Consider the following 26,869-nt stretch of genomic DNA (forward strand, 5'->3'; position numbering starts at 1 on the left):
CTGTGCTCCTTCCAAGGAATGAAGAGTCACAGGTGGCACACACTACACCTGGCAAGCTGGATGGCCACCCTCCAGGTCCCTGGAAATGAACAGGACAACCACTCCCATCTTTGGCCCACAGCAGCCCATGGCGTGATAAAGCAGAGCCCAGCATCAAGTCTACACTATAATTATCAGCTTGTCAAATTTACTTTAAACCCTACCAGGGTGCTGAGTGCAAAAGACAAAGGGTAAAATAAAATGGGATGCTCATTTTTTTTTTTTTTTTTTTTTTTGGCAGGGCGGGGGGGATTTGGGCAATCTGTCCTTCTTAGTTTTTGGATTTCCACTATCCCTATCACAATCCTATTTTGTGGAGGTAAATATGGCCTAACAAGTGAGAAAAAAAAAAAAAAAATGTCCTGCCTTGATTATTTTGGTCAAATCCCAACCAATGTTCAGCAATGGCCCACTTGTGCCAGGAAAGCACAGGGAGCCAGGTCCAATTCCAGATGAGACAAGAACCCAGCTAGGTCCAATTCCAGATAGACAGGCACCCAGCTAGGACAGTGATGGGGAGAGGGGATAGCGGAGTCACAGCAGGTACCTTAAATCCTCAATAGCTCAAAACTCAGCCCCCTGCCTCGTTTTCTCTTTTGATAAAACTCACATATGTGTGGGACAGCCAAGAGGGCAGCAAAAGCAAAAATTAAAACATGGCAGCTGCCTTATTTTACACCCCCCAGTTTTCTTGAAAGTACAAACTGTAAGGGGAAAACGAGGGAGAAAGGACCTATAGGTTAAGACTGAAGAAACCAACCAACCAAATGCTTTACAAGAACCTGTTTGGGTCTTGATTTTAATAAACCAACTGTTTAAAAAGCCAGGTGTAAGATAGAATTTGAACACACCAGATATTGGACAACATCAAAGAATGCTATTAAATGTTTTGATGTGAATATGGTATTGGATCTCCAACAAAACCCCTTGTCTTTTAGAAATGGATAACACTCTGAACCACTGACAGATGAAATGACATGATGTCTGGGGGCTTCAGACTCATCCTGGAGGTTGGGGAGGAGGGTAGAGTTCTGAATCAAACAGCCCCAGTCACCGTGGGAGAGGAAGAACACCACTGCTGCAGTTTGAAGAGTCTCCTGGCTACCGCACACCACCTTCCCAAGCAGGACCCGTCTGAAATTCGCGGCCTCGGCTCCAGCCTGTGCCCACGAGCCCAGCTCTGGCCATGGAGAGCTCTAGCCATCTCTCCAGCCTGCCAAGTTCATAACACAATTCCCTCTGCCTGAGATGCCCTTCATCCCCTAGGATGTGAGCAGAAGGACCAGATCGTGGGGATTCAAGTTCAGGGTCTACCAGTTACAGCCTGGGTGGACTTAAGCCAGTCAGTCAACCTTTCTGAGCCTTCACTGCTTCACATATTAATGCTAGGTTTTACTGTACCCACCTCACTTGTTATTTTAACCTACTTAGAACAGTTTCTGGTCATGATAAATCCTGGATAAATACCAGCTGCAATTAGCATTTAGCTGCTATTATTCTCCAACTAGCAAAATGTCACTCATTTTTCAGGACCCAGCTTAAACCCCACCTCCTCTGAAATACCATCCCCATTACCAGTGTTATGTGTGACCTTCAACACCCATGACCTTCAATACTACCATAGCCCTGTGTGAGACGCCACCCAAAGACAGGCTATAAGATTTATGGACCTGGTGTTTTGTCCTGGACCTCGGAGCTGGTTCTCCATTAGCCTGTGTTTCCCACCACCCTGGGGGCTCAGAAGGGAAAGGCTGGGTCCCACGTGGCCCCAGGCAGAGTTCAAGGGCCAGCCCTCCTTCTGAGGTTAGACATTCAACAAATGCTTGCTCAATTACTTGCCTACTGACTGAACAAAAAATGCATTTCCTGCTATCTAAGAAATGAACATTCTAGCAAGACACGTTTTCTTCTCTTACCTCTAAGCTATCACCTAATTTAGGTGAATTACTAGCAAAAACCTGGAAGACACCATGGATTTTAACCTCTCAGCATGACTTTGAGAGGACTCAAAGACACTCCTGAAATAATAGCTTCCCCTAGATATCCCACTGGCCTCCGTTTTATAGGTCACTAAAAAGCACTGAACCAGTCACTGGGGGCTTTGAGACCACCTCCCCCTGGCAGCCATCAGGGTTAACCTAAACACTGTTAAGTGTGCAAGCCCAGAGCCCCAGTGATTTCCAAAGAGGAAAGTGGCGGTTATTACCAGCCAGCCTTCTGACCCACCATGGATGGCTTTTTGCAGGCAATTAACAAAGCTCGCACTTCCCGGGCACTCGCCCATCACAGAGGAGCTGAGCATCCCCGCCTCCTCAGCTCCAGAGGCAGAACCCCCTGGGTTTACTACCCTGGCAATTCTCGTAAGCACAAGTGGCGGAATGCAGGCAGATCCCCAGCAGCAAGCACATCAAACGCCAAGGTGGGGTGGGGCACCATCTCCCCAGCCTGTGTGCACCCCGCAGCCTGAGATGCAAGCATCCCTCAGCTCCTTGGGTACAGTGACCTTTCTGGGATTACTCCTAGTGTGAAGAACAAGTGACGGAAGTGCACAGGCGGCCTAAGGACGGCTGGCCCTTGTCGCTGTCACCATGCAGGGTGGTACGGGCCTCCTTGGAAGGCTCGCCTGTATTATTTTGGAGTGTACACACGCAGGTCTCCACCCCTCCTCCTGGCAGGAACCACTCCTTTTCTCCCCGGCGGGCCCTACTCTTCCCTCCACATCCTTCACTCCTTCCACAGGACCACGAAACACAGTATGCTCAATAAATACCACAGAAATGAGTTTACCTCCCCAGCCACTGGGCCCACTTCAAGCACAAAACCAGAGGTTTCACATGCTGACGTGGGAAATAAGGAAGAAATTGTGAGGTTTTAACCAAGAAAGTTTGACCCACAAACTTCCTCACACTCAAGCTCACTTCTGCAGTGAAGACTGCTCCCGAGGCTCCATCGGGAAATAGATCCTCACCACGCCTGCCAGACTCCAGCCAGATGAAGGGGCCAGACCCAAAGGCGCAGGGCAAGAACAGACTGGCATAGTGCTCCGGGAGCATGCACGAAAACCCCCCACCGCTCACGGACAAGGACACCAAGGCCCAGAGGCCACAGGGAGACCTGTGATCAGACTCAGGACTAGAACCCAGATCTCTAGGTCTCAGCCCAAACCTGGGATCTCCCCTGACTTTGCCCCACATCAAGGAGGAAGCAGAGGGGGCCTGGCCCACAGCAAGAGCACAGTAATGTCATCTGGAAAACAGAAGCCAGGTTTGGGGGGGCCAAGCCTCAGCTCCCTTGAGGTCAGACAGGGCCCTAGTAGGCCAGGGACTGTTCAAGAGAACAAAGCCCAGAGGTGCCAGGAGCCTGGGAGGAAAGCTGCCCCATCCTGACCTCGACAACACACAAGCCTGTGCACAGGGGCAACTAAGGGCAGAACTTGGAGCCAGGGAGGCTTGAGTTGGGGCTGGCTCTGTCTCCTTCCCCACGTGCCCCAGGGCAAGTAAGTTAATAGGGCCGAGTCCACCTACAAAACTGGGACAATAAAGGTCGCCTCTGAGGCTGAGGACAGACACAGGGACAGCAGCTAATTAAGATGCCCACATCTGGGGCTGGGGAGATAGCTAGGTCGGTAGTGCTTGCCTTATGAGCACAGACCCTGGGTCGATCCCCAGCACCCGCAAACAAAAAAGAAAGGTGCCCACATCCTGGAGGCTGGAACCCATGCTCTGCCTCGGTCTTCATCTCCTGAAAGGGGTCTAGGACGGGGTCGTGACCACTACTGACAAGGGGCACTTGAAGAACAAATGCATGATAAACTTAATACTAAATGGTGGCCTTAAAGACAGTGGAATTCACTAGACAGCACCTTCCTATGTTCATATATGAATACACGACCGCTGTAACTCCACATCAAGTACAATCACAAAAATGGGAAGTTATACTCCATGTATGTATATGTCAAAATACATTCTACCATCATATATAACCAAAAAGAACCAATAGAAATTTTTATTTTATTTATTTATTTTTTTATTTTTTTGAGGTGGTAGTCTTTTACTTTAAGATGGAACTAGGCAGAAGATTCTCCAAGGTGATTTGGTTCACATGCATGCAGTATGCCCTAATGGAAGTAACAGTTTTAGACACTTTTATCACCTCATAAAAAAGTGAATGCCAGATATACAGAACAAGTATATTAACATATAGGCAACAATTATATACATCAGTTGGATCCCTGGTAAACTGAAAGCAGTTTTAAAAAATATTCCCCAGCATCCTTTGAAGACAACTTCCAGGATACCCAAGAATAGGAAGCCACCACATTAAAATGAACTAAGCTGTGAAAAATAAAAAGGGCCACAACCTTTATTTAAAAGTATGGAAAGGTAGTAAAATATGTACAGGTGGCACATGGAGCCCAGCTTATTTGCAGATACAGTATTCCCACTCATGTCTACAAGTTACACCTTTGCCACAGCCGTGGCTAAATCTTGAACTAGTGCAGAATTCAGCTGTGCAAGAGTGCTGATCTTTGCATGCTTAGATGTGGTATACTTGTGGAAAAAGAATTTTTTAAATGGTGGCTTTCCTACAGGAAGGCTGTCATATTTTAAACAAATCCCATTTTCATCCCATTCCACATAGAAATCACTACGAAAACATAAACAGAGCCATCTGACATCCAAGATGGTCTCTCCACTGCCATGGTGGCCACTGTCAAGGCCTCCCTGGTCCCTGCCCCACCCCACGCTGCCAGAGAGCCACACATAAAGACAGAGGAACTCACCAAGCAGAGCATTGTGGCCGTTGTCATCCGGCAAGAACCGCTTGTCAACTGCACACACCAGGAGGTGGTCCTGCAGGCTGGGGGACTTGGCACCCACGAGGAGGAAGCCTGCAGGGACGTCGATGGGCTCACTGGAAATGGAGACGAGGCGCAGGTCCTTCCCGGCCTGGCAGAACCCTGGAGAGTGGATGAGGCTCACACACTGCTCAGGACACCTAAGACCAGGGTCTCAGGAGCAAAGTGGGAACCCTCAAGGGTCTTCTCAGGAATAGCCCTCCCCTCTGGGCTACGGTTCACAATAAATTAGCTCTGAGGCCAGAATGAAGATCGTGGCTGTTCATGACGCTGATCGCCTTCATTATTTGTCTATCAGGTGTTACCATATAGTGCACGTTAATATGAAAATGAAGCTCAGCAGGAAAAAATTCAAGCAAATAATGACGAAATAAGATGGAGACAAGATGAAGTCCTAAGCAGCTGAGAGTAACTGACCGTCTTCTTCCATGCTGCGCTCAGCAGGGTGATGGACGGGCCAGCGCCCAGGATGAAGTGAGATCTGGGCTCCCCAGCTTCTGCTGGAGGGAACCCGGAGTCTGGACGCAGGAGGGCTCAGGACCATAGAGAGACTCTGCCTGTCTCTTTTGGAGCTTTTGTATTTCAGAACCTTAAAATATATTTCCTATTCAAACTCTAAGTTTCCAAAACTATTGGGACAAAAGGGAAGAAGAGGGAAGCAGCTGGGACTAATCTGGTCACGGCCTTCCGGGTCTTGCTCTGGATGAGGACACCCAGTCAACCTCTTGCTGCTGTTATGGCCACCAGACAAAGCTCGAAAGCCAAGGCTGGCCTTCCCACAGACTCTGCAGCAGTTAAAAAGACTCCGGGCTTTCCCGCCAACATGGCCAACATAGCATCTCCTCCAGGAGGGGAGCCAGGCTGTGCCCGAGCCAGGGAGGCTCCCTCCTCCACATGAAGGTAGCCCTGCCTTCTGGAGGGAAGCCGGCGATGGTGGCCACAGGACTCACTAGGGGACTCTGTGAAGACCACTCCAATGACCCCTGGAGGGTTCACCATCGTCTCATGTCACTCAGGGGATACCAGATGTCCTAACGCATGAACAGCCAGTGTACTGACCTGGCCACTCCCAGAGCAGCCTTGCAGAGAGACCAGTCCTGCCCCTGCCAGCCATCATGCTCAGAGTCAAGTCCAGGCCCCCAGTGGGGTCCGTGGGGCCGCTACAACCATGTCTGGTCGCTTCTCCAAGCCCAGCCCCACCACACCTCAGGCTATAGCCTGCGGTTCCCTGGGTAGACCTGTCGCACCCTCTGAGTTCTGTACACACCGTCTCATCTGGAAGTTCCCAGCCTCCCCGCCCTATCTGTCTCCTGCTCAACTCCTACTAATCTTCCAAAACCCAGACGAAGGACTGCCTCCTCCAGGGAGAGAGAATTGTCCGACAGTGTGTGGCAGAGCTGGAAGAGGGCACCAAGCCTCTCCGGATGCGAGTGCAAGCCCTTGCCCCTGGCCTGAGATGCCACCCTCCCAGCATCCGCTGGCCTCAGGTCTGCAGTCACAAGATGGGAAGAGGACTGCTGATTTCACAGAATTCCTAAGGCAACATTTACCCACTGTTCAACAGTGACGTGCTCACAGACATGAAAGATAATTCCTACGGATCAATTCTGAGTCAAGTATGCTGGGCTCGCAGGCCTGAGCAGGAAATGTATTCTAGTATTCAAAAAACCAACACAGAAAAATGCACTGTCGGGTCCCCAGCCATCTTCAAAGTGGAGGCTGTCTGGAGAGGCTGAGGGGATATGAGCCGACTTATCGTGCTCCACCCAGGTTGACGGAGCACAGCTCACAGGGCACGGAGGACCCCATGGCCTGGCACGGCGCAGCTGCAGGTTCTGGGCAGTGGCCCCCGGCGCCTTCCGGGGGAGGCAGAGCCTTACCTTCCGTAGTGCAGCAGCCTTCGGGTGCAGGGGGCAGCTGGTAGGGATTGGGGGCACCGTTGGGTTCTGGTCCTCCTTCCCCCTCTTCCTCTTCTTCCTCATTGTCCACACGGCTGCCACCTGGATGGGGAAAGAAGATCAATGATTCGTAAGGCAGTTGCTTCCCCGGGGCCTTTCATGGACCAGGAGCCTCAGGATCACACCGTTACAGGGTGTGTGGGGCTGACCCCCAGGAGTGCCGCCCGTCACCTAGTGCACTCAGCCATCTGGCAACCTCGGAATTCACCAGACCTTACCGACACTCTGGGGGCCAGGCCATCCCTCACTGGCAGGAAAAGCCAAGACTCCCTCGGGATGGGCATCCCCACTCCCCACTCCCCATCAGGCCGAAAACCCAGGGCTTCAAGTTCAAGTTCGCTCCTCTTCCACCTGCCACAGCTGTGCACGTCTGCACACGTGCTTGGCTTTAATACGTAGACAATTGCTTGGCGAGGACTGAGCCCCAAGCCGATACACAGTAGGCAGTCCAAAACTAACTAACATGTGGGGGCACCTTGATGGAACATGTAGGCCATTTTACAAGTAAGGACACTGAGGCTCAGGAGCTCCAATATGGCCAGTGCTGCTCAAGAGCTAAGCAACACCGCCTGGGGGGGTCCCTGTGGCACCTGATGCCCAAGCTGGTGTTCTTGCTGCTAAACTGCAGACTTAGTTCAGAAGATGGAAGCAAAAGTAGCGTGAGCTGCCTTCACGTGGCATGAAGGAACTTCACCATGGGAAGAATGCACGTGCACTGTTCTAGAAACTGGTTGTACGCATATGCAGGAAAATAGGCATTCCAGAACATTCCAGAAGAAGACCGGCAGGCTGTGGCTTTAGGAGACTCTTTAATCTTTAAGTAAAATAGTACTTCTGGGGGAACACAGCAGAGCCCAGAACTGGTCTTGGAAATGTCACCTCTCTGGCGTGCAAGGCAGCACTGCAGAGAGACCAGCTTCTCCCGACCTCCGGAGCTCTGCCAGGCAGGCCCTCTGTACTCGCTCACCTCCGCACCCCAGGCACCCAGCAAAATGCCCCATGCAGCCCCGCTCCCTAAGGATGCGCGGTCACTCCTCACCAGCCAATGAATTTTCAAGCCTTTGAAGTTTATCTTTTCGACCTCTTTCACTGAGACATTTTGGGGCAAAAACTGGTTCTCAACATGTCTATTCTTCAATGCCATGAATAGACATCAGACGGATTTCTTCGTGGAGAAGGGTCATTGTGAACATCTTTAAAGACCCCAGACTAGGGTACCATTTCCTCTCCTTTTGTTTCTCTGTCTCCTCTTTTACTGCTGTTTCTTTGTCGCCATGTCTCCCCTTACTTGGCTCTAACACCCTCCATCCATCCAGGGGTTTTAGGCTATGACATCAGGTGCGGCAGAAAGAGATTAGACTGGGAACCTGGGAACTTAGGTCTCAGTACCTGGGTCACTTCTGCCTGTGTGGCCACAGGACAGCTAATTTAACCTCTCTGTGCATCAGATCCTGCATCTTTAAAATGCGTCGCGGTGGCCTACAGAAGGATCCAGGCTTGGTTTGGCCACTACCAAATATAATCTCACAGTGGGGCCATTTTAAAGCTGCCTACGGGTCAAGAGGCAGAAGAAACCAAACATTTTGTGCAGATGGAAGCTGTGACCTTGGGAAGATCTCAGCAGCAAAGGCAGCAAGAATTCCCAGTGCCTCGGTCCCTCCCAGGCCAGAGGACAGAGGTGGAGGGAAGTCTGTACAAAGGGTAACCCAGGAGGAGCCAGAGGAGCAGGAAGAAGTCCAGACCCAGGCTCAGTCCCTGCATGAGCGGCTGGCACAGAGGCTGCCTGCAATGTAAGGCTGTTTCTGAGCCAGCTCTTCAGAGACTCGGGGGCTGATGGAGCCCCCAACCCCCAGGGTGGAAGGGGAGGAAGACCCCAGGAGCCTGAATCCAGCTCCCCAAAGGCAACACGGAGGGCGTGGCCCACCCAGGAATGGCTGCTCGGCTGAGAGCAGGAATTCAGCCTCAGAAAGAGTGGGAGGAGGGTCTTCAGCCTGGAGTCAAAGAAACAGCTCCAAATCCTGTCAGTGAGGAAGCAGGATTATAGGTCAAAGGTCTCTCCCTCAGACGTTCCGGGGCCTTTGATGGGATCCTCCACAGCCCAAACCTGACAGATGCCCTCTAAAGTGGCTTCAGACAAAACCAGTGGGGCTGGGGGCTAGGACGGAACCCTATGGTTCCTCCGGGAGCAGGAGGCCAGTTCACACAAATGTTTACCTTCAATTCCATTTCACAGCATTCCAAGCAGAAGGGACAGCGGGGCCTCACCTGCGCCCTGTTTCACTAATAAATACTCATCCAGGATGCTGGGTGGCGTCTGTTTGGGTAGTCTTTCTTTTTAAAAAGCGGATAATGTGTCAAAGTGTTTTCCCCTAGAAGGAGATGGTGGGTAGGAGCCCTAATTCAAAGTGATAAGGCCCCTGCTAAATCACCCTCACAAACAGATAAATGTCAACAGATCCCAGGGTGTTGAGTACACCAGCACCAGGTCATAAAAATCATCTTTAATGCTATTGTCTGAGGAAGGTCAGCAATAAGATAAGCGAGCCTGATGGAGAGGCGGACAGACAAAACAAGATAGGGCACGCCAGCCGGTCTGTGCCAAGGCTTACGGTGGGAAGCCGGGCGGGAGCCAGGGGCCTGGTTGACGGTGACACTGAGCTGCAACCCCTGGCCTCCACTCCAGCTCTGGAAAGACATCGCGACGGGCAGGACTGGGAAGAGCCCAGAGGGGCCTGGGGCTGGTTTTCATACCAACGTGGAGGCTGAGCGAGGAAACCCCTCCACTTGGCCCCAGGGGAACAAAAATGTGAGAGCCTCAAGGCTGAGCCTGGGGGCTGGCGCTGGGGCTCAGTGGCACAGCACTTGCCTCGCTCTTGCGAGGCCCTGGGGTCCGTCCCCAGCACTGCAAGCAGGAGAGAGAAGCTGTCCCCGGAAAGTGCCACATGCTGACCAGAAATAGGGCATCTGGAGTCAGGAAATCCCTAAACAAGAGGAAAAGCCAACAGGGATTCCCACGGGTCCTCTGCTCCTCTCTCCGCTGAGCAGCCCCATGGGAAGGTGATGTGCTGACTGTCCGTCCCCTTTCTATTTCAGAGCTGGGGCTCTCCTAAATGTCAGCAAGTCCATCTTCCTTCTCAGATCAAGGGACTCAATACTTCAGGAGGTAAACGCACTCTAGATTCAAATGTCCTAATTACCACTGTTACTGCCATTATTTAACATCAGCACCAAAGCTTTGCACTACTCTAAGTTGTTAAGGATGACCGCGTGATACCTATTTCACAGAGGTCTTTGAGATGGCCAAAAACAGTCTATAGAATAATCTCTAGAGAGTTTTCCACAGTGTTGCAGTAATATTTCCTATGCCAGAAAATGTTGGTACTCTCTGCATGAATAACAGAGAATTTATGGGTTTTTTTTTTCTAATTCGTAGTTTGAAACTATGAATCCAAGGTTTTCCTAGACCCAGCTCCAGCTAGGGCCTTAGCTGTGGCATTTGCAAGGTTTATTTACTGAGCACGTTTTAAACGGGACCCAGGAAAGCAGCCATGGGACTTCACACAAGCTCTGCGCCGGGCCCTTCGAGATGAGCACCCGATGCCTCGTTCTCTGCAGCCCACTGTCCCCACGCCCCGCGTCTCTCACCCAACACAAACTCACACACACCAAGTCCAACCCAGCACGAGACCTGCCACACCTCAGGCTTTCTGGTTCAATTAGTTGCTTAACTTCTGCTTTAACCCATCGTCCCCGCACCTCGGTAGCTAGGTGAGGTTTGCGGGCAACTCTGGGTCACAGGCAGAAACCCAGAGGGCACGTCTATCAGCCGCTGCCTCATGCTATGGGTTGCTGCAGGGTTACTGTTCACGTGAAAACACACAACCATAAAAACACAACCATTTTATCCTCTGGAGAGCTAAGCAAACCTTAAAGTCACCCCGGGCCTGAAGACATTTATTTATTTATTAATTATTGGCACATCATAAATTTGTAAACATCTCTTCATGGTTTTTAAAAGTTTCTAGCAGACTCTCCTGCCTGCTGTAACAAAGAGAAGCTACCAAGACTCTCGGGCAAACACACAACCATGAATCACAGGACAAGAAGAAAAATAACACCGCGGAGAGGGTCAAATGCAGCCTAAAACCCTCCACTCGTCAAAGCAAAAGTGTCAGACCTGCTAAGAGAATGAACATGGCCATCCAGAGCAGCCCAGCACAGCCCTCTTCCCTTCCCCTAGCAATCCAACCAACCACTCTGTCCCTGCGCCGTGACAGCTGAAGCGGATTTCAGTTTCAGCCAGGCAAGAACCTGCGAGCCATTTCCTTTTACTAGTTCTCAGCACCACGATCGCAGGGCAGAAGTGGGGCTTCACCCTCCGTCGCCAATACTAGCAGCACAGAAGAAGCCCGCGGGAGAGGAGGCGCGTCTCCTACCTTCCAGGGAGGACAGCTGCTGCTCGGCCTCCAGGTAGAGCTGGGAGAAGACGGGCCGCGGCACCAGGTTGTTGGAGCGCAGGGAGGCCTCGATGGAGTCGTGCAGGACCTCCTCAAACCGCGTCGCCTTCAGCTGGCCAGCGTAGGAGTTGCCCATCTTCAAAAGAGAGGACAGGGTGGAGCCTTTGGTTTAGAATGGCATTTCAGTTTCAGCGAGAGAGCTGACTCCACACAGGACACCAGGGCAGGTGACCAGGCAGCCGCCAGGAGGGAAGGGCCCCGTGGCCTCTGCTCAGCAAAGACCTGAGAGGGCGGCTCTCCCAGCTGCATCCACTGCCGGCAATTACAGGAAGTTATATAAGTAATAGCTTTCTCCAATTTAGCACTCGCAGAGTCTGGCACCTTAGAATGTTCCACCAGAAATTGCCTCTTAGCCATCCCCACTTTCCCCAGAGAAGAGGTCCTCTCTGTGAGTCCAAGTGACATTTCCTTTTCCATGACCCTTGAGCACTTTTGCATAGGTGACCCGTCCTCACATCTTAGGGTGGCAGGAGCCAGCCCCCACCTTCTCCATAGGTGGGCTAGTCGATGTTCCATCAGCCGTTTTGAGTACAAGCCTGAGTATTGGTGTTCTTCCTTTAAAACATGTTTTACTTTAGGAGATGTTTCCATGATACAAGTCATACAGAATTACATCTAGAAAACCTAGAAGACCTAAAAAGAGGGGAAGAAAATCACTGATATCTCCATCTCCCAAAACGACCGCTCTGATTTTTTTCTGTGGCAGCTGAAATGAAATAAAATTCACACACCAAAGTGCACACTCAGGGGTCTTTAGTAAATTCTCAGTGTCGCACAAGTATTGTACAACTTTAGAATATTTTATCACCCCAGAAAGACACCCCCTGGCTGCCACTCCCCGGCCCTCCAGCCCTACACAACAAGGAGTCATGTTCTGGAGCCACATCAAAAAGGCACCGGCTGGGGTTTCCAGGCCCCGCGGCCACGCAGCGTGAGTCAGGACTGCACTCTCTGTGGTGGTTTGCTATTTTGCTTTGCTCTGGGTTTTTTACGGTGCCACATGGAACCCAGGGCCTGGAACGGGCTAGACCAACGCTCCACCACTAAGCTGCACCCCAGCCCTCGGCTGCCATGTTTCAGTGCATTTTTACAGACTTCATTCTCCTCAGAGCCTGGGGCGGGAGGGATGGGGCCGGGTTCAGAGTTACAATCCTGCTATGCCACAGTTTATCACTCTCTCTCACCTGACTCGAACATTTCCCTTAACCCGCTTCTAAGTGCCTTCAAAGCAATTTTAATGCCCGCATAAAACCCATTGAGCGGAAGTGCTGATATTTGCTCAGACATTTCTCTCCAATGATATATGCAGTTAAATTTCTATTTTCAAGCCTTCCCAAGAATAGGTAATTAAACGACAATACCCTCCTGATGGCATTTATTGTCTATTTCATTAAGTTTAAGCTTTATTTATACTCCTCTCTGTTTCCTTGGGTTCAATTGTTTGCACTTTTTGCAGACTCTTTGAAACCCTGTCCCTATCACACCTTACTTTCCCTCTTACTCCCTGGCAGGAGAGGCCTTCCGGACACAGCTACTCCCCCAGGCAGCGCTTCTGCCACAGCACAAGCGGTTAGTACGGAGTGCTCATTTCTTCCCAGTTGATGATCTCCTTTTTGGTTCCCTCCCTCTTTGATCCAATGGTTATCTGACAGTGAGTGGGTATTTTTGTTTGTTTTTGGTCCCAGGGATTGAACCCAGGGGCGCTTAACCACTGAGCCACAGTAGGGCCTAGCTAAGTTGTTCAGGGTCTCCCTAAGTAGTGGAGACTGGTTTTGAACTTGTGATTCTCCTGCCTCTGCCTCTGAAGTCCTGGGATTACAGGAGTGTGACACCACACCCGCTTTGGGTGTTTAAGTTTCAAATAGTCAAGACTTTGGGGGGGGCGGTTAGGTGTGTCAGTCTTATATAATTTATTTCTCATTTTTATTGGGTTATAATCAAGACTGTAACTTGATTATAGTAATTCCACTTTTTAAACTTATTAACAGGATCCTGTTTAACCGATACCTGATGGAGCTTTACAAATAGAGACAACAGATATTTGAAAAGAAATGTATTCATTCTCTTCACGGGACAAAGGGAGACTTGTGAGCTTCTCAAGTCTCCTACAGCCCTGTGTATTTCCTGTCCGCTGTACTCTTCGCTCTTAAAGTAGCGTTTGACTTGGTAAATGGCGCAGGGTGCCTGGGCGCAGCACACAGCGCGTGCCAGCCAGGAGGCTGCTTCCAGCCAGGCAAAGTCTCACTGGTCACATTAACTCAGGAGCAGCAATAAATCCCCCTTTCCCTTGTTCCGACGGAGGCAGAGCTGCCTCAAGATCTCACCCAGGGTGCTCCCGGGTGCCCCAAGGAGCCCGGCTACCCTCCTGCGGGGGAAGGGAACAGAGGGGTCATGCTGATTTTCTGTCTATTGTAAGGAGTTCGCCTCTCCTCTCCCAAATAACAGCCAACGGAAACCATTAACCACTTCCTGCTTGGGGCAATAATTCCTGCCACAGGGCCCCTCGGCCAGCTCTGCTTACAGCCCAGCCGGGAAATGAGCTGTTGGGAGGATTGCTCCAGGAATTGGCCCGACAAAGAGAAAGTGCTCCTGAGTCAGAGGTCAGCGCTGCGACCAGTGGCCCCTGTAGAAGCCGCTGTGGCCCCTCCGCCCGTTTCCTTGACCTGTTACATACTTGAAGACATTGGTGAGGGGCCCCTGGCCACACTGGGGGACACTTGCACGATGCTCAGTTCAGTTAATATCACAAAAGTCTCATCCTTGTCTGAAAGGCACCAGGCACACAGACTTCTCCTGGGCCCCTTGCCACAGAGGCTGGAATCAGGGCCCTGGCTCAAAGCACCCGGTCAGGGCTCCAGAGCTGATTGCCAAGTCCTGAAGGCCTGCCTGGCAGTGACTGGCACCCGGAGCCCAGGAGACTCCACGCCTAAAGCTTACCAGTGCCCACGGCTAACAGGTAGGGAGGGGAAGAGAGCAGAGCAGGGGCCTTGTCCAGTCACCAAGCTCAGGCCCTGGCGGCCTCCCTGCAGCCGCGGGACATCTCACCAGGCAGGCCCAGACCTGGAGGCACTCGCCTGGAGGAACCTTATGAAGGAAACGAGGGAGGGCGGGGTGCACAAAGCAAAGCAGGACAACAGCAGAGGACAGCCTTCACCTTCAGAAGGACGGACGCCCCAGCTCACACCAGGAGCACGGCATTAGTGCCCGAGTGAACAGTGGCTGAGGACATGCACACCCCTCCCTCGGGAAGTCCTGACCACAGGGACTCCCTGGTGCACAGGAGCACGGAGGCAGCAGTAGATCCCCGCGGGACCACAAGGGGCCTGCCGCAACCCCTCCCCGGCTCCCCGGGCAGCACTCTGTCTCCTGGACAGGACTTGACCATGAGGCCACACCTGGCAGGTGAGGGAGGGCTGGGCCAGAGCAGGCCTGAGGTAGAAGCACCCCTGGCTCCCTGTCTGGCTAGAATCCCACACTCCACTCTTCCAAAGAGCCTCCTCAGGGCCAAACCCTGAACTCCCTGCAGGCGGCCCTGCAGGAAGGCAGACCTTGGGCTGATCTTCTGGGTCACCCAGCCCTCCATGAGCTGCCGCAGGACTTCCTCCACCCTGGCCTGGCCATCTGAGCAGGACCTGCTCCTCCTGGCCAGGCATAGGGTGATCTTCAACTGCAGGATCAGAGCCCTGCCCAGCAGAGACCAAGGCCCAGAAGCCTGGTACAGGCCATGCACTTTTCTCCCTGGCCTCAGTGTTCTTGGGTGTAAATGGGCACTTAGAGGCAGACTGGTTGTCATGGAGACCAGGCAGCATGTGAAAATGCCTGGCATCGACGTGTAGCTGAGTCCAGGCTCTCTCTTGAGAAAATAAGAATTTCAGATCCCAAGTGACAAGTGACGAAAGTGCCAGGCGTGTCAGTGCTACAACAAGAGGGGCAGGAAGTCAGTGAGGACTCGGGCCGTCAAAGGAGGCCGGCACTTGGAGCAGACCAGTAAGGATGAGGAGGACACTTGAGGGAAAACTGTGAGAACTGCAGTTGGGAAAGGGACTGGGAAGCCCAAGGGAACAGACACACTCCAGGAAACGGAGGAGGTCCCTGAGCAGCAGAAGAGGCTTATAGGATGGCACAGGGACGGGGTCACGAAAAGACGCCCCAGGGTGAAAATCAGACATTGCTTTTCACAGGCAACACACAGCTCTGAGCTGCAGAGCCAGCCATGTGCGGTGATAACGGTCCTGCTGCTGGAAGTCCACCTGACATCGGTGTTTGCAGTAAAGAATTTGTTTGATTTTAAGAGTGAGGCATGATGGGAGGCTGAGGCAGGAGGATCATGAGTTCAAATCCAGCCTCAGCAAAAGCAAGGCCCTAAGCAACTCAGGTTAGACCCTGTCTCTAAATAAAATGCAAAAAATGGCTGGGGATGTGGCTCAGAGGGTAAGCAACCCTGGGTTCAATCCCTGCGACCCTCCTGCCAAAAAAAAAAAAAAAATAGAGGCATGAAAAGTTGCTTGAAAACTCCATGTTCAGGAAGCAGCTGGGTGGCTGACAGGCCTCACAGGAAGTGACCAGATGTGGGTCTTTCCCACCAAATCAACCTCAACTACAGCCCTGTGTCAACTCAAATCCCAGAGTCCATGCTTCACCTCCACCAGCCCTCTGGACCCCACTAGCACCTGCGGACTCGACCAGATGTGGCAGGCTGGTCCAGGTAGAGTCAAGTCACAAAGATGACCTGTCTTCCCATGCTCTGGATGGCTGGGTCATCAGACCCAAGCCGTTCTCTTCCCAAGTCACCAAATTGTAAATCAAAATATTTAGGTTGCCTTGGAGGAAGACAGAATGATCCGAGGTGGGGACAGAGGAAGGAAAGGAGACTCTGGTTAAAAGGGACAGATCTAGGCGTTCTCTCCGCTCCCTCCAAAACCGCCCGGAAAGGACAGTGCAGGAAAACAGAAATAAACACACTAAGACCAAGAGTCCAGAGAGAAAATAACCATAGATGATTAGGCCAGCAAACTTTAGAGGATGCAAAGCAAGCGGCGAGGCCAGGCTTAGAGAGGCCAGGCTTTGAGAGAGCGAGAACCAAGGCCCAGCCCTCCCAAGAGGACCCCAGCCAAATCCACAACCCAAGCCAGAGCTGGCTCGGAAGGCCAGGCCACAGGGGAAAGAAAGCTGGGGCTGGAGAACAGAGGGCCCTCCCTCCCTCCCCCAGGGCCCCTCCCCCTCCTGCAGAAGCCTGGAGGTTTTCTCAGGATAAACTAAACCAAAGAGAATCTGGACAGAAATAGCAGGCGAGATGCAAGATGGAAACGGGAAGCAGCTCAAAGTCCACACCCTGAATGATGGAAGGCCCTCCTCCCGTTCCCGTTCCCAAAAGCTCAGTCGGGTTTCTGGACGGGCAGAGACTGGACCCTGGAAATATCCGCAATGTAGCAGATCCCCAGCTTCGCAGTCCCCAGAGTACAGCCTAAAGCCACTTTCTGTGCTTGACTCTTAAAAACACGCGGACATCAGACCGGGGACTTCACAAAGGCTTTTGATAAAAATCTTTTTTTCTTTTTTAGCTGTAGATGTACACGGTACCTTTATTTTATTTATCTATATGGGTACCAAGGATCGAACCCAGTACCTCACACATGCTAGGCAAGCACTCTACCACTGAGCCACAACCCAGCCCTGATAAAATCTTTTGACATAAAAGGTACAGACCAAAAAGAACAAAGAGATAAAAGAGATTTTTTTTTTTTAAAAGGCAAAGGAAACAAATCCACCACAATTAACCCTTTCAGAGGGATGCTGTATCTGCCAAACAAGAACAGAAACCTGTAATCCATAAACACTCCGGAAACCAGAATTAGCTCTTAAGAACTGCTTAAATGCCAGACACTTAAATTTTAGGAGAAAAATTGGAAGGCAAAGTTGAAGAAAAGGACACAAAGGATAAAAAAGATCAGAAATTTTAAATGTATCGTAGAACAACTATAATGTTAAGCTGGGTTTTTTCCTCTCTTATAACCATTGCTCTTTTTTAACCTCTCTTTTAACCTCTCTTTTACCAAATGCTGTAACCATTTGGAAGGTCAGGGAAGGGGAAGGAGTACGGGTATATGTGTTTGAGCATGTGTGAGTTTGTGTATCGGTGGGTTTGTGTGTGTGTAGGTGTGTTAGCATTGCGGTGTACCTTGGTGTTGGGTGTGTGCGTGTAATGGTACGATCTTTTTTTCTGGGGGGGCGCACTTATCACTGAGCCACATCCCCCGCCCTTCATTTCTATTTTTAATTTTGAGATAGGGTCTTGCTAAATTGCTGAGACTGGCCTTGAACTTGTGATCTTCCTGCTTCAGCCTCCCCAGTCCCTGGGATTACAGGCGTGAGCTACCGTGTGCCTAGCTGATGGCACAATCTTAGCACAGGAAGAAAGACACGTAAGAAAGCTGATTCCCGTCCCCGCCTCCCATGAGAAGCACGCATACACATCAAAACCTGAGAGCCTCCGTTTTGTCACGCTGCCTGTTACGCTGGGAGCCAAGAAAATCCTGCAGTTATTCCAAGAAGGTTCTGCTATATTCCCAGAACCACAGGACACAGGCTCTAAGTCCCCACTACAGAGCTTAAGTATTAGAGCTTCGTATCATGGTGAGCACAGAGGAGCATCAAAACCCCTGTTCACGTTGCTCTCATCTATTTACTGCCATTATTTTTCAGGGTATGTTGTATAATGTGGATAATACACAAGATATGGCCATGTATACAATTTGTATATCAATAAATATGCTATATATGTGTATCTTCTATATAGACATTGAGAGATTTAGAGAGAGAAAGAGACCCTAATTTGAATAGAAAAACAAGACAATCAATACTTAAATGTTTTTTATCTACTAAGTGCCATGAAATTTTCTCCCAGCAGCCTTTTGACCAAAGTATTATCTTCATTTTGTAGATGAAGAGATAAAGTCTGGCACTTGAAGCATTTACTGTGGGCTAATTAACACCAGTGCTTTACAGATTCTTCCAAGAAACTGCAGAGGAGGGACACCAGCTCGTTCTCTGATGCCAGTATGACTGATACCAGAGCCAGATTTTTTAGCACCTCTGAAGACGTGATCGTGGCCTGTGGCTGTGGCCATCGTCCCATCCCAACCCCACGCCTGGGGGCGGAGCTCAGCGAGGCAGTGCCGGCCTGGCACGCGAGGGGCTCGGGTTTGATCCCCCAGCACTGCACACAGGTGAATAAATAAGCAACAGCACTTACTGCTCCGTGTCTTTATTATTCTCTTCAGGAACACAGACCCTGAGGACACTGCAGGGAATCATCAGAATCACAGCTGGCATTTAGCAGGACTGCTCTGTGCCGACACCCTTCTTGCTACCTTGGTTACTTTAGGTCATCTTCATCTCGGGGAGCGCAGTTCTCATTTTACACATGAGGAAACAGGCTGCTGATGCAAAGGGACTGGTCCAAGTTCACGTTCTGGACAATTCTAGAACCTCCAAAGAGGAAGCATGGGAATCTTAGCTTTCGAGGAAGCTGATGACTTCAGAAAAGTGGATATTTTTAAAGTTTTTTTTTTTTTTTTTTTAAATGATGTTTCCTTTCCAACCATGTTTAAACTTTTGGTAAGTAAAAGGATCACCCTATATTTTTTAATGAGCTTTGCCAAAGGAAGGCTGCAGGGACAACAAACTACACCTCAGTACGTGGAAAGCCACATCTAAAGCACAGCTCCAGCCAGCAACGAAACCGAGAGCATCCTCAGAAGGCCACCCGCAGCGGCTGCAGAGGCACCCGGCACCATCAGCAGGCAGGGCCCGTCCCTGGGGATGAGAGCAAGGGACTCAGGACTAACTGGGCCACTCACAGGAAGACATTCTGCCTCCTCTTGAAGGGACTTCATTTCCTTCTCCTTATTTTTGAAAGGACAGAATAGCAGAGCTTTGCCCAAGAGGCTGAAGATCCATTTGTCCAGAACAGCTTCTTGGTGGAAGAGTGGCGTGCGTGCAGCTCAAGTACCGCCTGTGGTCACCCTCCATTCCTTTCTGAGCTCCTCTCCCTTTGCCCCTCAGCCCAGCAGTCTGGACCAGGATCCACCCTGCCCAGGCAGCATGGAGCTCAGGGTGGGCTGGAACTCACTTCCTGAACGCGCGCAGGGCCCTGGGTCCCCAGGCGCACGGAGGCTTGTCGGTTCGCTTGTAAACAATGAAGCCATGCCTTCTCTATGTCACGCTCCTGCGTCAGGCCCAACTCCCCGGCCCCTGGGCCACTCCATTTACGGGCGATCCTTAACACCTCTTCCTTCGTGCAGTAGCACATGTGGTTGACTCAGCCCTGTGCACAGGGCCAGCGAGATCTGTGATATGCAGTGGACACACTGCCCTGCAGGCCTGTCCCAGTGTCCAGTTAGATCAAAACCAGAAGGCCTCACAGAGAGGGTCCAGCCGCATAGAGTGTAAGATAATAACAGTATCGTTGGACTTAACCAACCTCAATAGTCTTTTTACACTCGGGCCATGCACAGTGGTCACTGTCTGTCTGCTGTGGCGGTGAAAGTATGTCTTTGAAATAAAATATCCAAAAGTTTGATTAATGGATATATTTCTCTCAAACTGTGTGACCTTGGGCAAGTTACCTAACCTCTCTGAATCTTCATTTCCTCCTCTATAAAACAAGGATAAAAAGAATTACCTTGGGATGAAAGGAATGAACAATTTAGGGCAATTAACATATAGTACATGTTAATAAGTTTCAGAACCCTCTTTGAAATGGGAATTAACTGTTCATAATTCCAATTTTTTTTTCAGCGTTGAAGGTCATACCTGCTGGGCCCGGAGCTGCACTGCAGCCCGGCTCATTCTAACTTCTAGACACCGATCACCAGCTTCGTCTAAGTCTTAATCTGGATTTGGCTTGATTAATCTCTCCCGCGCTCCAGCAGGAGCAATTACACCTCTGGCTTCCATGGGAGCTTGCACCTGAAACCTGCCTCTCCAAGTAGAGCTCACTGCACCCCCTTCCCCGCGCCCCCCACGCACACTCGAAGCTCCTTGGCAGCAGGGACCAGCTTAGCGGCCTATGCCATAGGTGCCCCCCGCTGTAGGCACTCCAGCCCCAGAAAATAACTCCTCTTGGGAGGACAGGGAGGAGAGGAGGGACCTGAGCAGGGTGACGCTGACCCGGGAGTCGTCCTGGACAGAGGCTCTCAGATCCAGACCCCGAAGCCCAGGTGCCCGGGGCAAACACATCTGCTGCTGTGATCTACCAGGAAGTCGCCTGTTCCAGCCCAGAAGGCCTGGTAGCCAACAACCCCCGCTTCACGGGCAGTCACCTTCTTGTTTTCTGCTCGGCCCGTGGAGGGAGCCTTCCTGGGGCGCGGAGCGAGCCTTCCTGGGGCGCGGAGCACAGAGCGTGCTTCCCTCTCCTCACGAGCTCGCTGCTCACCGTGCCCGTCCTCCTTCACCAACACTTGGGCCAAATCCAGCCCTCCCTCTCCTCCTCCCTCTGCCCCCAGCACTCTGCTTGCCCTTCCACGGGGCCCTGGGTGCACTCCCTCCGGCCACAGAGAGGTCTGCCTGCCCGCCCCCTGGGGATCAGCTGCAGGACACAGCGGCAAAGCGCCCCACTCCCTGGGCGAGGACAGCTTCCCAGGTCCCCCGTCCCCCAAGCTCCTAGAGAAGTGGAGGCTGGCCTTGAGGGCCTCAGGGCCAAGTTCAGGCAGCGGGGTCTGCCCAAGACACACAGCGGACTCCGCGGGCTGCAGCTGCTCTTCCGAGAAGCAGAGCCCCTTCTTATGGGGTCGGGGTTTTGCCCTTAAGTCCAGTGTTTACACCACAGCAGTTGGGGAGGGGCAGCGGTGGGGGGCACTGCACAGAGGCCTCCAGGGAAACGGGGCAGAGCTCCGTCCCGTGCATCTCAGGGGCCTCACGGAAGAGCTCCGAGGAAAGGAGAGTATGGAGAGAAGGGGTGCCGCGCACCCAGGCCAGGGCGACGCCCCACCGTGTGGCTGCACAGCCCGTGGGGAGCAGACGCAGGCAGGCTGGGATTCAGGAGGCCCCCAAGGTGTCTCCGGATTTTGCTGGAGAGACTGCGCAGGCATCTGAGGAAACTCAAAGACACCAAGGCCTCCATGGGGACAGAGGACCGGGAGGAGCCCAGTGGTTTCCAGCTTTGGAGACAGTGGAAGTGGGTGGCCTTCTCTAATGGAGCGGAGGCTGTCTCCAGGCCTCCCAAGTCCTCACAGGGGCTGCTGAGCCCTCTGCACAAAATCCCCAGGGGCCCTGGCCCAGCTATGGCTGCCCACTGCGTCATCTCACCCTCGCTTGGGAGTCAGGTCCTCAAGGGAGAAACCCTGCCCAGGCTTCCCGCCCGCTGGCCTCTCTCCCCTTGCTCTCTGCCAGGCTGCCCAGCTCGGACTCCTGGCCACCACTCACCTCGGGCCCTCTGACCCGAGGCTCCCCCAGAACTCTGTCCACCGGGCCTTCCAGGGCAGTGTACTGTGGTGACAGGACACTTCCCTGACCAGCAAAAGGGACACAGCCCTGCCAAAGCCTCAGCAGAACAGCCTGCACACCAGCCACCACTGACCCCCGCTCCTTCTCCCAGCTCCCTCTGACAAGAAGGGTGGAATCTTTCTGGGGAGTCCAAAGTTGTGAAAATCAGAAGCAAACACAGCTAAGCCCTCCCTCTGTCACGTCCAGCACCGTTGGAGGCCCGCTGGCTGGAGGGACAGCACGGTGGTGACCCAGCAGCAGTCAGCCCAAATATACGACATGGCAATCAGGGCCTTACGCCTGGGAATGGCATCCCATAAACCCTTTGACGTCTCCCTGGCAGGAAACGGGGCATTCTGATGTAGATTGCGGTGCCTTCCCCTGGAGGAACTCATAAACTCCGTGGGTGCTGTTTAGGGAAGAAAGGCAGGGGAGGGTGACCAGTGACCAAGCTGCCGCCATCTCCGGCTGAGACCCAGCTGCAGCTGAGCCCAGGCGCCCTGCACGGGCAGCTGTGCACGAGTGTCAGGGAGTCTTTGCAGATGTCTGAGTGCTCAGGGACAGAACTACAAAGCCAGTCGCCACGGGAACTAAAAGGGACCGAAGGACCTGCAGAACAAAGCCAGGAAGAAGCAGTGCCCCAAAGACCCCTCTCCAGGACCCACGGCAGTGGGTGGGGTCTCCTTAGCCCAGCCTCTATCTCTTCACCTGCTGTGGCCTTGTGTCCACCTTCTGCAAAACAAATTGTTTGCAACCTCTTTAGATACCATTCAAACAGTGAAAAGGACACAGATTCAGTAAATGGATTGCTTCCCTGTGTTGTCCCTGCGCCTTATCAAAAGCTAATGCTCGGAGGTTGCCAAGCACAGACCAGCGCTGCCCTGGTCAGTCAAAAGGCAGACGCACCCCTCCGCACCCAGAGCTCACTCCGGAAGTAACAACCGCACCATCGTACCTTACAGAAAGCTGGTCGTTTCAGGCAGCCCATCAACCAGCCCTCCAAGAGCAGGCAGAGCCCACGAGGGCGGGAAACGCCATGCTGCTGCCTCCCGGGCTGCACCTTTGATATGCAGAGAAGACTCCAGGGGCACCGGATGCCCTGCTGCACACAGAGCTGTTCCAACTGGAGCTCCATCTGCCAGGCTCCTGCTGGGTCAGGTGGCAAATGCCACAAGTCTCGTCTTGGGACTGAAGTGTTCTCTGGGTCAGAGTGCTCTCCGCGCAGGTACACAACAATCCGTCTAACCACTCGTTCAACAACGTGTAAGTTTTGTACTTGGAGAGCAAAACCACGTACGCTTTGCACAGAACAAAGGGGACAAAAGGAACGCGGCTGTGCCCAGGAGGCAGGCAGCCCGCAGCCTGGTTGGCCTCTTCGGGCCATGGGCACAGGCTGCCCTGCACATGACCACCTCCTCGACACAGGGACACAACAGACCGCAGGGACCTCCTGAGAGTCACCTGGGATATTCTAAACTCGCCTCATTTAAATCGTTTCTGCTACCATGGAAATCTTGGAGGAAACACCTGCCCTTATCCAGAGCTTTCTACTCATTCCTGTTGCCTCGGACTCCCACAAATCCCAGAATCCCGACTGAATCCTAGCTGAAAAGGGAAAGAAAAGAAATAATAAAAGCCAACTCTATTTGTGGTAAATAGCTCTAATTTTTATTTTTGTCATCTTGCAAGGGTCTTTTATTGCCCTGCAAAGATGACTTCAGTATGACTCAGGGGTTTTGATGTCATCTACCTTTTGTAACAAGGTCCAAAGAGCTGGATCATTCCTGTTGGTGCCCCAGTTGACAGAGTGCCCAGCTGTTTCTGGGTGTAGTCCTCAAAAGTATCAGGCGTGCCGGGCACCGTGGCGCATGTCTGTAATCCCAGTGCCTCAGGAGGCGGAGGCAGGAGGACCGTAAGTTCAAAGCCAGCCTCAGCAACGGTGAGGCATTAAGCAACTCAGTGAGACCCTGTCTCTAAGACACAAAATAGGGCTGGGGAGTTGGCTCAGTGGTTTCGTGCCCCTGAGTTCAATCCTCAGTTACACCCCCACTCCAAAAAGGAAGTACCAGGTGCTTCAGGTGACAGGATCTCCCCAGGAAGGAGAGCCCCACAATTTCACAGTAAGGGCAGGGCAGCGCCCCCTGGTGGTTCTACTTGACCCAGGATCCCTGGTGCCCTCTGTACTCCCCCAGGAAACAAGCCCAAGCCAGGTCAGCCAGGTCAGCCAGGTCAGCCAGGTCAGCCAGATCAGCCAGGTCAGACAGGAAGGAGAGGCCAGGGAGGAAGCCAAGCACCAGACGCACCTGCTGTTCCGCCACACAGAGCACTGTTGGTCATGGTGGGATACTGGGAGGTACGGAAATGCCCAAGGAGAAGGAATGCCTGACATAATCTGCAATATCCAAATGCACAAAAGCTATGTGCATGGAGAATTTGTGAACGATGCTGATGTTCATAGGGCAGAACATTTCACACGGAAAAGACTTAACATAGTTACGGCTGTAACTGGGTAACATGTCGTGACTTTGAATTGTTGCATATGTACACATACCTTTATGATGCATTTATACATATCATAATATACTAGGACATATACTATAATGTATGAATTGTAACAGTTTGAGAAGAGGCGTTTTTAGGAGGATGGGTTTGAATGCTGACTTACTAGACATTCAACCTTAAGCAAGATACTTAATCTTTATGTGTGATTTTCCCAATCTGAAAGACAGGATAAAAGTGCATGCTTCTTAGGGCTATTAAAAGGATTCAATGAATGACCATGCAGCATAGCATGCTTGGAACCAGGCCCCATACATATTTATTTATAATAAGTATATTTATATACTTATTTTATAAATAAGTATATTTATATACTTATAATAAGTATATTTATATACTTATACCCCATACATATTTATTTATAATTTATAGTATATTTATAGGCTCAGAGTAACAATTATCATCCTTGTCAAGCTGTCAGCCTGTATATAAGTAAATAAAACATTAAAAGGGACTCGCAGAAAATGCCTACAGTGGTTGTCCTACGTGAACGCATTCAAGGTCCTTTTATGCCTCTTTCACCTTTGCTATAATTTGCCAACCTTTTAAGTTGATATAAGTTGTCATTGTTGTGAAGAGAAAGTGAGCGAAAAGGATGTACTGCAGAGGCTGCCCTGTGCTTCCGTCACCCACGGCCCTGAGCAGAAGGGAGCCCTCGCCCCGTGCCAGCTCCTACGGGGGATTTGGAGTGGGTGTTCCTTCCAGATTAAAATCTGCAGCCCCTCCTTCGAGGACCATAAACTCCTTGCCACAGGCCCTTTCGTCTACTCCATGCCCAATGCTACTCTGTCCTGGAGAAACCCTTTCCGAACCCAGCATGACACCCACAGGCGGCGTCTCCGGTCAGCAGCCAACACCAGTGCCTGAGACTTGCAGGTCTGCTTCTTAACTTTTTTCTTTTAGATCAGAAAAGCCAGACGTGATGCCGCTCACAAAAGCAGACAAGCCTATCCCACAAAGCGTTCCAGAGACCACACTAACCTCCGTGAATGAGTAAATAGGTTCTGGCCTCCACCGGACGTGTCCCTGAGAGGTTCTCGGGTCCTGTGCGATTCGAGGTGCACCCTGTGAGGGGCTGGTTCTGCCGCAGCTGCAGAAGCTGACCACTGACCACCCTTCCCACTCTCCACACACTATTCCCTCTGCTTGGAAAACCCTTACTCTTCATTCATGATACAAACCCCTACTCGTCTTCCAAGACCCAGTTCAAGGTCAAGCATTGCTTCTACTGTGTGGTGGTTCCAGCAGCCCCAAATTAAACAGAGCACTTCATTGTATCCCTACTGTTCCCACGCAGGCTCCCCTACCAGAGTGGGTCTCCATGAGGGCAGAGAAGGTGAACGTGCACACCCAATGCCAGTCATAGGCCTGGGAGATGTCAAGTACTTAATACAGTGGTTTTGTTTGGTTGGTTACTTTTGTTTGTTTTTGCAGAGCTGGGTATCTAACTCAGGCCTTGCGCATGCCAGATGGGCACTCTACCACCAAGCTACATCTCAGCCCTGGTAAGAGTTAATTTGCAAGGCGGAGCTTGCCTTGTACAGCAAAAGAGAAAAAGAAAAACCTGCATTGTAATCCCAGCGGCTCGGGAGGCTGAGGCAGGGGGATCATGAGTTCAAAGCCAGCCTCAGCAACTCAGCAATGTAGCTAGACCCTGTCTCAAAATGAAATAAATAAAAAGGGCTGGGGATGTGGCTCAATGGTAAAGCACCCCTGGCTTCAATCCTCAATACTGAAAAAGAAAAGCAAGGGAAAGGAAAGAGCTCAAAGCAACCTGGGGAACAAACAGGAGCACTTCAGACGGCCGCATGTGGGCGAAACTTCCCAGCCTACAGAGTTAGTGAGCAGAGCCAGGAAGTGGGAAGCTAAGACCAATCGTGTAAGCAGAGCTAACAGGATCATTTTGGGAAAACCCAAGAGCCCCCGTTTCCCCTCTAGCTAAAGCTTTCCCTCAACCCTTGCCCTTAATTTACTGGATTCCAGAATATCAGAGCCAAGGGTCCCAAGGAATTCATTCAATTCATATTGCCAACAAATACATCGTATATCGTCAGTTACCAAGTGCCACCCTCCGTACTGGGCGCCGGGGACTCAGGAGTGGAGAACAGCGTCCTTTCCCTCTGGAAACGTGGTCAGACGAGGGGGACTCACAGAAACAGACTATGGTGTGAACTCCTACCCCACATGCACCTGACCCCCCTGAAACCACTTGTGAAAGATAGTAAAGTTAAAAAAAAAAAAGGTTCTAATGGGGAGATGTGTTTTAAATCACAATGATGAAGTAAAGGGAGGCCACCAACTAAGTGGGGTTCAGGCTTAATGAACCTCCAGAAGCCAGATGAGAGGGGACCTGTGGCTGAAGGATGAGAGGCCCAGCAGCAAGGTCCATACCCAGGGGACAAGGCCTGCAGCAGGCCTGAAAACAGGAACTCTCAGGAATACCATCGAAGAGC

At 51.6% G+C, this 26,869-nt stretch overlaps 1 protein-coding gene across 13 annotated transcripts in view; it reads right to left on the reverse strand.

The window, feature by feature from the left end:
• GREB1 (growth regulating estrogen receptor binding 1) overlaps nt 1–26,869 on the reverse strand; it is a 129,646-nt gene that overhangs the window by 53,241 nt on the left and 49,536 nt on the right. For all 13 annotated transcript variants that reach the window (XM_079109658.1, XM_079109662.1, XM_079109655.1 and 10 more), the window contains 3 exons: nt 11,292–11,448; nt 6,778–6,897; nt 4,823–4,999 (listed from right to left, as the gene is read on the reverse strand). In XM_079109658.1, coding sequence (XP_078965784.1) covers nt 4,823–4,999; nt 6,778–6,897; nt 11,292–11,448 — 454 coding nt within the window. The remainder of the gene's footprint in view (nt 1–4,822; nt 5,000–6,777; nt 6,898–11,291; nt 11,449–26,869) is intronic.

Source organism: Sciurus vulgaris (assembly GCF_902686455.1).
Source record: "Sciurus vulgaris genome assembly, chromosome: 14".
NCBI lineage: Eukaryota > Metazoa > Chordata > Mammalia > Rodentia > Sciuridae > Sciurus > Sciurus vulgaris.